Source organism: Callorhinus ursinus, unplaced genomic scaffold (genome assembly GCF_003265705.2).
Source record: "Callorhinus ursinus isolate GAN/ISIS: 27379988/994484 unplaced genomic scaffold, GSC_fseal_2.0 scaffold12, whole genome shotgun sequence".
Taxonomy (NCBI): Eukaryota; Metazoa; Chordata; class Mammalia; order Carnivora; family Otariidae; genus Callorhinus; species Callorhinus ursinus.
Window position 1 is genome coordinate 18,132,709 of NW_027397074.1, and position 10,231 is coordinate 18,142,939.

The 10,231-nt window shown below is 35.8% G+C and overlaps 1 protein-coding gene across 2 annotated transcripts in view; it reads left to right on the plus strand.

Annotated features, from left to right (window-relative positions):
• CFAP69 (cilia and flagella associated protein 69) overlaps positions 1-9,566 on the plus strand; it is a 62,123-nt gene extending 52,557 nt beyond the window's left edge. Inside the window, exons 17-24 of one of the 2 annotated variants that reach the window (XM_073898775.1) lie at positions 171-363; positions 2,698-2,835; positions 3,323-3,399; positions 4,722-4,919; positions 6,805-6,891; positions 8,214-8,318; positions 8,640-8,759; positions 9,199-9,566. In XM_073898775.1, coding sequence (XP_073754876.1) covers positions 171-363; positions 2,698-2,835; positions 3,323-3,399; positions 4,722-4,919; positions 6,805-6,891; positions 8,214-8,318; positions 8,640-8,759; positions 9,199-9,228 — 948 coding nt within the window. In that variant the 3' untranslated portion in view covers positions 9,229-9,566. Of the gene's footprint in view, positions 1-170; positions 364-2,697; positions 2,836-3,322; positions 3,400-4,721; positions 4,920-6,804; positions 6,892-8,213; positions 8,319-8,639 lie in introns of both variants that reach the window. The other variant, XM_025873261.2, reaches the window with a different exon arrangement.
• Positions 9,567-10,231: the final 665 nt, after the last annotated feature.

Sequence of the window (10,231 nt, forward strand, 5' to 3'; positions counted from 1 at the left end):
TTTTAATGAGATTGTCCCAAGTCATACTTAAGTAGAGTGTGAATTTTTTAAGGGAGTCATTTAGAAGAAAGTTACTGGTTAATAAAAGTGTTTCTTAGGGTTTTTTTTTTAAAGGCAATAATTCTTAAAACTTATTGCAACTCTTTTCCTTTTCCATTTCCTTGCAAAAGTTGAACCAAAAAAAATTCTGTAATCTAATACTTGGAATAATGGTTGAATTTTGTGATAATCCCAAAACTGCGGCTCATGTCAATGCTTGGCGAGGAAAGAAAGACCAGACAGCTGCTAGTCTTTTAATTAAATTGTGGAGAAAGGAAGAAAAAGAACTGGGAGTAAAACGGGATAAACATGGGATGATCATTGGTAAGTGTATTTATAACTGTTAGTAGTAGAAATTAGATGCATATTTTTAATTGAGATATAATTGACATATAACATTGCACTAGTTTTAGGCATACAATATAATGATTTGATATATGTACATATTACAAAATGATTACCACAATAAGTTTAGTTAGCATCCATCACCACACAGTTACAATTTTTTTTCTTGTGATCTAACTTTTAAAATCTATTTTTTCTTTTTTTTTAAGATTTTATTTATTTGACAGAGAGAGACACAGCGAGAGAGGGAACACAAGCAGGGGGATGGGAGAGGGAGAAGCAGGCTCTCCGCTGAGCAGAGAGCCCGATGCGGGGCTCGATCTCAGGACTCTGAGATCACGACCTGAGCCGAAGGCAGATGCTTAACAACTGAGCCACCCAGGCACCCCTAAAATCTACTTTCTTAGCAACTTTCAAATGTACAATAAAGTACTGTTAACTGTAGTCACCACCCTGTTCATTATATCCCCAGGACTTATTCATCATTCACCCATATTTTTTTTAAAGATTTTTATTTAATTATTGAGAGAGAGAGTGATAGTAGAGAGCATGAGAGGGAAGAGGGTCAGAGGGAGAAGCAGACTCCCTGCTGAGCAGGAATCCCGATGTGAGACTCGATCCCGGGACTCCAGGATCATGACCTGAGCCGAAGGCAATCGCTTAAACAACTGAGCCACCCAGGCGCCCCCACCCATATTTTTAAAAAGAGATCTTTAAAAGATACTAGGGAAGTATGAGAACTTCCACCCCTTTGTTTAAAGTTCTTTTCACAAGAGTTTGTAGAACTTGCTATTAAATTCTGAATGAGGGGCACCTGGCTGGCTCAGTTGGTTAAGCGACTGCCTTCGGCTCAGGTCATGATCCTGGAGTCCTGGGATCGAGTCCCGCATCGGGCTCCCTGCTCGGCAGGGAGTCTGCTTCTCCCTCTGACCCTCTCTCTCTCTCATTCTCTCTCTCAAATAAATAAATAAAATCTTTAAAAAAAAAAATTCTGAATGAATGGAAGAAAACTAAGTAAATTAGTAGCGGGTTCATATTTTTATAAAATATTTTCAGGAAGTGATATTATATTGTTTAACTCAAAAAAAAAAAAAAACCTAACATCATGTCCTAAAGAAGTTCGTTGAGTTACTTGCTTTTACAAATAGATTCAGTAATGTTTCATCTACCAATTAAATTAGGGATGTAAATAGAGTGCCTGAAAACAATTTTTATAGTATTTTGTACATTTCTGTTGATTCATATTCATGAAGCAAGTTTACTTTTTATATAAAAGAAGAAATTGTTTTCTTTCTTTTTTTTTAAGATTTTATTTATTGGGGCACCTGGGTGGCTCAGTCATTAAGTGTCTGCCTTGAGCTCGGGTGATGGTCCCAGGGTCCTGGGATCGAGCCCCGCATCGGGATCCCTGTTCTGCGGGAAGCCTGCTTCTCCCTCTCCCACTCCCCCTGCTTGTGTTCCCTCTCTCGCTGTGTCTCTCTGTGTCAAATAAATAAATAAAATCTTTAAAAATAAAATAGAGATTTTATTTACTTATCTGGGAGGGGGAGAAAGAGAGAGAGCGCGCACAAGCAGGCAGAGGGGCAGAGGGAGAGAGAGAAACAGACTCATCGCTGAGCAGGGAGCCCCATGTGGGGCTCGATCCCAGGACCCTGGGATCATGACCTGAGCCAAAGGCAGATGCTTAACCAACTGAGCCACCCAGGAGCCTCAGAAGAAATTGTTTTCTAAGTAAAAATAAATCAAATGTTCATAAATTTTAATTACCAGCAATCTACAATGCTAGAGTACATTTTCTAAGCCTCTTAAGTTTCTTTTCATCTAAACTGTTAATATTGTTAATTTTTAAATGAAAATACTCCCCCTTTAACTTCTGATTTCTATTTCTATTTATTATTTCTGAGTTTTGATCTGTAACATCATAAAATTTTTTTTTATATTTATAGCATAATATATAGAACCCAAAAGCAAAGGAGATTACAAATTTGTTAAACTGACATTATTCATCATTCATCATCATTCATATTTGGATCTCAAAATTAGAAAAGTTATTTACATAAGAGTTTCACTTTTTAAAAAGTTATTTTGTAAAATTTCCATATTTTATGTATAATTAAAATGAAAGCTTTAAGTTTTGCCACAGAATGAGGAATAACTGATTACTAATGCTTTCAAAAGAATAACCATATACAATGTACTATTTTATTCTAATATTTTTATATATTCTATGTCTGGACTAAAATTTCAAAATTAGATATTAATTTACTAACGTTTTTATCTGTCCTTTCTGTTTTCATGATATGCAACGATTAGATACAAAGAAACCCCTATTTACCAGTTTCCAAGAAGAGCAAAAAATCATGCCATTGCCTGCAAACTGCCCGACTCTTGCAGTTATGGATGTTGCCGAGAATATCAGAGCAAAAATTTATGCTGTGCTGGGCAAACTGGGTAAGAAGCTACTTGTCAAATTCTCAAGAGACTCTGTTTTGCTGAGTTTGCAAGGTGATTTTGCTTTGGAGTCTTTTCAAACATGATGATAAAAAGTCCCTTTATATAGATAAGTGTGTGTTCCATTGTTACCCCAATGCCCAAGCTATGCCCTTGATCAATTAAAATCAGAATCTCTGGGTTTGGGGCCCAGGCATCAGCATCCTTCAAAGCTCCCCAGGCAGTTCCAGGATTAAAGGTGGTTAGTTTAGATGATTAGGCTTAAACATTAGAATTCTGAAATACCTGAGTTTTTAAAGTCCTTGCTTCCTATTAAGGAAAAAAGTTGTCAAACACTCTTCAGCAAGCCAGAGGCTCACAGAACTAACTTTTTCATAATCAAGATGAAATAAAAACTAACTCTTGGCATTAGTTTTTATGATAGATACATACATTTTGGAATCACTTGCTTTGTTACAGTAATTCTTTCTTTATAAACTTTGTTTAGATTTTGAAAATTTACCTGGCCTATCTGCTGAAGATTTTGTCACTCTTTGTATCATACATAGATACCTTGATTTTAAAGTGAGTACCTTCTTAATAATCTATTAAACTCTAATATGACAAAAAAATCAAATGGGAAATAAAAGATCTATTCATAGTTGTAAGCAATCATCCATGTACTCTATAGTTTTTATTTTCCATTTTGCATCTGGTACTGTTCAAGAAACCTACAATTGATTGGGTATCTTCCATAGGATATGATTTTATCTTACTATTAGTTTACAAAAGGAGATGGATGTTACTGACAGAACTATTCAGAAGCTTAATAGAATTTTTAAAAAATATAGTTTCTTCTCTTTAGAGAGCATTAGGAACTATAGTTAAATGAATTATTGCTTATTAACAAATTATTAATATTTATTAAAGATTATTTTATCCTTAATTTATATGATGATCAAATATCAGTTAAAGGATATTAGGTTTCTCACCCTGTTGGTTATATTTTTATTGGCAAATGAATACTTTTGAAGTTTCAGCAAAGTCTTTTTAAGTACATTCTCTTCTGATATTAGTACTATGTATTTGAATGTTATAAATGAATAAGTCTCTATTTTCAAATGAAAACAAAGCTCAGTTTCATCCCAGGCCTGGATATATAAATTTTTCTATAAATATAAGCATACTCAAGCACATTAATTTACAGACAACCAAGAATATGAGATGGAGCTGTGAGTATGATGAAGCCATGGAGTTAAGAGCTTGAGATTCAGTTACTTTCTGAGCTAGAAGGTAAGGGGCAGGGGACAGTGCTCTGGAACCCCAGTTATCCCCATGTTAATTGCCCTACAAGTTCAGCTTGACCTAACTTTGATTTATTTTTTAAAAGCATTCCTATTCTTTTTTTTATTTGTTTTTAATTTTTTTAAGTAGGCTCCATACCCAATGTGGGGCTCTAACTCATGACCCCAAGATCAAGAGTTGCATGCTCTATGGACTGAGCTACCCAGGCACCCCCTCAACCTAGCTATTAATACAGGGCTTTTGGGAGGAATACATCAGTAGTTCAAAAGGATATAACTAAAGCAGCGGTTTCTGCAGCTGTGAGAACTGTGTGACTATAAACCAGAGGGCAGTGACAATGGTAGTGAACTAAACCTAGGTAGTAGAGCCTCATCCACGCATACCTCATCATTGTAAAACATTTGAGAAATTACTTCCGAATACTCAACTGTAACTGGTGCCGCAAACCATTCCCAGTGCACTTATTCCCATGTAGGAAGATGGGGAGAGGTGGTTCAGTAAGTGTTAACTTTGGAACAACCACCCAAATAAAGGATTACCCAAAATTACATCATTTATTTTTGGTTAATTTAACTTTTTAAACTTAAACTTTGTTATAACAGATTGGAGAAATATGGAATGAAATATGTGAAGAAATAAAATTAGAAAAATTAAGACCAGTCAATACAGATAAAAAAATTTTGGAAGTTATTACAACAGCATCAGAAAATATTGGAAAGATGGTTGCTTCTCTTCAAAGTGAGATGATTGAAAGCCAAGCAAACCAAGATGTGCAAAATGAACAGAAAGTATATACAAAAGTAAGTCACATATACCATTAAGGCAGGAAATAATAATTTCAATAAACAAGCTTACCATAGGATATATTTGCCTTACCTGTGAATGTTCCAGCACTTAGAGTTATATTGTAGTTTTTCTTACAATTATTTTCAGTGTTTCTGTGCAATTTTTAAAGAAACCATGGAATTAACAGCCTGAGATTCAATTACTATCTTCAGTATGGGTTTGTGGCATTATGATTTGATTTCTGTAGGCTTACATTTTAAAAAGTAAACAGATACGTGGAGCTCCTGGGTGGCTCAGTCGGTCAAGCGTCTGCCTTCGCCTCAGGTCATTGATGGGGTCCTGGGATTGAGCCCCGTGTCAGGCTCCCTGCTCAGTGGAGAGCCGATTTCTCCCTCTCCCTCTGCCCCTCCCCTCTGTTAATGCTCTCTCTCTCTCAAATAAATAAATAAAATCTTTAAAAAAAAAAGTTAACAGACACCTGAGACACCTTTTTTGAAATGTCAGAGTTCCAAAATTGTGGTCTATTTAAGTGTATATGTTTAGCAAATTCTATCTGACCGTGTATCTCTGTGACTATATATGTATAACCTCACTGAGAAAGTTGACCCTCCATCCCTCATTCTGTGATAGGTCCTTACTGGTATGCCAACCATAGGCATATTGATAAAAGCTTCAATCCTCACTTCAGTGCCATAAAACTTACAATGAATGTTCTATCTATAGATCCAGAGGTAAGCTGGTCTCTAACTTTAACTAATCAGGAAAAAGCCTGCCAGGAAAATATAAGCCATTTTCCTAAAGCTTTGTGTTCAGTCGGAAACTGAACACAACAGAAGTTTTTGAGCAAATGGGTCTTTAAGTGGCTCTAGCTTGTCCCCCAAATACAAAGACAATGCAGATTCCCCATTTCTGCTTGGTGACCCTTTATGATTACAATAAAATGTTTAAAACTCTTTAAGGTGATTTCCAAAGTGTTTTCTATTGCCTGATCTTTCACATAGTCTATTAAATGTTTATATCTACAGCCTAGTAGGAATTCTGTCTGCGTCCATCTGTGAATTCCACTCCATCTTAGACACCAATTTGCTTGAAAGTTTTATTTGAGTTTTTATTGCATAGATGCTGCCATTTAAGTAATTTATTTGTTTTCAAGTGGGATAGCCCTATTGGAAGTTCTGCCTCATTAGTTCTGTTGAATGGCAGAATGTCTGCTGTGTGGACGAGCTATTGTTGATTTGTTGGTTTTCATTGATTTGTTATCATGGCTTTGACCCCACTTATTTTCAAGCAGTTGTTTAATTAAATACTCTTAGGTTCATAATCTCTATTTAATAACATATTATTTACTAACCAAGGGCATGTGTTCTCTGATTATATATTTAGAGAACTATATAGTCTTTGCAGTTTGTTAGCGGTTATCTCCCTAGACTGCATCACCACAACCAACTCAGCACTCTCACAAAACTGCTTATCTTAAACTGCTGCAGTCATAAATTAGTAGTTTTACCAATATAACCTTCCATAAACTATTATCAGTGGCAGCAGGAATCTCTTTATTTTCTCCTGTGAATTTGCTGTTGGGTCATTTATATAGCTTGTTCTGGATTATAATCTGTCTTCACAAGTGATAATCACAAAGCAATCAGTCTTGCTGAGAATGATTATTGTTATTTTTATTTTTAATATTTTCATAACAACAGTTTTACATCACATTTAATGGAGCGCAGTTCAAATCTTAGCCACATAATGCAGGAAGGATTTTACTCTAATCCTTTTGCTAGTCAGCCCTAAAATTAACATTGGTAAAATCTAGGTCTTCCTTCAAAATAAGGGCTTTAAAAACGCCCTTTGTTATCCCTTCATAGGAACTAGAACCCTTAATTATCTTTCTCATTTCAGATACAAGCCACACACAAGCAAAGAGAATTGGCTAATAAATCATGGGAAAATTTCTTGGCCAGAACATCAAATGCTAAAACTTTAAAGGTAGGATTTTAAAAATATTGTGGTATCCACAACAAATAGACAATTCTGACAGGCAGATTTTTTCAGGAATAAATATTCAGTCACCTTTTCTGCTGACCTTTCTATAGAATACCAACACTGTTAGATCCTTATAAGTAATGTAGGATGATAACTATGCATTTTTGTAGTTTCAGAAGATGCTACTTTGAGTTTTTTTGCTCTAGCAGTGGGAAGCAAGGGTGATGTTCCTGGCTTGCCTAAAGGAGATGATCATTAGCCAGGAATAAGCAGGAGAAATGTGCTCCTACTTTCCACTTTGTGTCATTGATCATTTCTGTAAGAAGCAGAGTGAAGAACAGAAAAAACAACTGTCTGGGTTACCCTCTCCCCCAAGGGTATTTCCCCTCTGTGACCACCAAAAGAAACATTATATTAAAACTTAAATGAGAACTGGGGATAAGCATCCCTTTGGGAAAAGGTGATAAGCTGCTTGAGGAATAAGCTGGAAACTCATCTACAAATTTTATAATGTTGATTGTTCACTAGAAATATGTGAGAAGCACCATGTATTTTCAAAACCTCATTGCTTTTCCCACTTTTTCCACTAATAATTTGGATATGTTTTTATGTAATGTTACAATTCTTTGGCTAGATATGAAATTGTTGAATGTTAAATTAGTCCATGAAAACAGTGAAACCACATTAAGGTAGTGAAACCAAAGTTAAGAACAAAAGCTCACTTGAGGTACTGTGTCTCCCCCTTCTCACTAAAAATTCTTCCCAACTCTGCTTAAAAAATATCCTCACAACTGCCTGTACTTTGAAGGAATAATTAATGAAAATCAGCCATTCCATGCAGATTGTTACCGCAAATTTTACATGTTCTAAACGTGCCTCAACTACTGAGTTTGAACAAAAGTGCAACAAATTATACAATTTATATTACTCTGAAAATAATTAAGTGTTCTGAATTAGTATTTATGCAAAATATTTTGAAAACATGTATCACCTGAGGTAAATTTAGTAATTTTATTAAATTATGGGCTAAAATGTGATTTCCATAGGACCTGCTTTATTCCTTGGTCATATATGAGTGATACCTCTGGAAATCTCAGTAATGTTCTCAGGTGACTGGTGTCTTCTGCAATGTATAAAAGATGTAACTTACTAATAACTATCTTCATAGCCTAAGTGAGTAAGTACAGGTTACAGTGCTACTTAATAAACAGTTCAAGTAGAAATCAGGCACAATTAAATGTACTTCACATGCTTCATTGCAAGTATGATAGTTAATGCTTTAATAGCAATTCATATTACTTTCTTTCTAATTTAAAAATCTTCAGAAAGCAAAAAGACTTCAGGAAAAAGCTATAGAATCCTCTAGATATGGTGAGCATCCACCAAACGCAATATTTCACAGGACAGATATTAAAGGCCTTAACACAACGGTAAGTTTTTTTGTTTGTTTTGCTTCATAATTTTTCTTAGTAGATACTGAATTTAGTCTCCATAGAATGTTATTTCCATGGGGGTTTTTCCTCATATTTCTTCTTTTTCTTTGGTCAAATTTCACATAGTTAAGCCATATTTATATCCAACATACCTTTACTCTCACCCAGTACTGGTTTAGACCCGATCAGCCCTCCAGGATTCCCAAGAAACAGCTATAAGTTTGTATCTTTTCTAAAGTCAGCTGAAGGATGAATGGGTTTTTCTCTTATTGAAAAATTTTGTCAATGAACTCTTATATATACCTTTTGCTTTGTCAGGTGCCTTCCGGTCTGGTAGTAACAGTGGAAAGCACTCCTGCCCGATTATTGGGAGGACCTCTGGCTGATACAGATATTGCTCTTAAAAAACTGCCTATTCGAGGAGGAGCCCTACAAAAGGTGAAAGCAGTGAAAACTGTGAATGAGTCAAAGAAGAGTGTTCCTACATAAAATAATCTACAGACATTTTGAAAAAAAGTTTGCTTATAATTTTTTAGTTATATATATCTTTATAAACATAAAGCAAATAATTTAGTAAAATACTATGAAAAAATAAAAGTAAGCACATGTAATTTGTTTGTATGGAAAATATCTACCTATAGCATCAGAAGAGTTGTCATTAAGTTCTTTGGATAGATCACTAATTCCCTTAACTGAAATTGTAAAACATGCTGTGTCAGTTCAACTCCTTTGGTTGCATGTGAACTACTCCATCTGGTTTAAGCCAATAAAAACTTTTACAGGCTCTGTAGCCATCAAATGTAGGAGTAATTAAGACTGCAGGCATTGTTGGATCTAGGGACTGAAATTCTGTGAGTAGGATCTTCTCCTTCTCTAGCAGTTCCTGGATTATATTCTCCCGAGTTGATACCCAGTAGAGAAGAATACATGCCTGTTTTTCAACAGTCTGCAACTGCCTCTGCATCTTGGGACCCTTGATTGGCCACATGCCCACTGCTGACCCATCCACCATGACTTTGGCCAGATCTGGGTAATGCCTATTCCCAGAACCAAAAGTAGGCCAACTCCAACCAAAATATATGGATGGAGTGGGGAATCAGAATATTGTTATCCTACATATATATAAATACCGGGCAGCAAAAACATTTGCAACAAATTTGTTGGTCAAAGTAAAATAAGTTATCTCTGTTATAAAAAGTAAATGTTAGTCATCAGCTAAACAATAAAAATAAAAAATAAAAATATAGACGGTTTTACTCTTAATATATAAATATGCGAAGCAAACTCTAAAGCTACTACTTTTCTTCTTTAATGGGGAAGGGAAGGGGAGAGTGAGGAAATGTTTTCCCTCCTTTGGTGGTGAAGGTGTTTTGCCAAAAAATAGGAGATAGATGCCTTAATGCTGGATGTAGAGCAAAGTGCCCCCGTATGCTATTAAAAGATTTCCATAGCCTGTCTCCATGCCCATCAACCCCACCCAAGAAGCCACAAAGTCATGTCCAGCACTGGGAGAGACAAGAACCTCTTTTCTTAAATTGGGAAATACACTGGAATTTGAGTCTAGATTCTAGGCCCATAGGCACACTCAGCAGTGTACTGGTAAATGTGTAACAATTGGCTCTTCAAGGGGGAAAAGGCCCTAATTTGTAGTGTTTGCCAATTTGGATGGTGTAAATACTCCCACTGTGACCAATTACAAGCTACTAACATGATCCTACTGAATGCAAAGTTGGGAAGACCTGCATAAAATCTACTTTATCAAATAAGAGAGGGCTCCATCGCCCCCTTGGGCTCACCTTCTCCTACTTCCTCCTTCATCCTCCCCTTCTTCCCCCAACTCACATTCCTCCAGGAATTTTCCATTATCCCCATCTGTGAAGTTAGTAGAATCTGCAATGAAGGGAGAAACT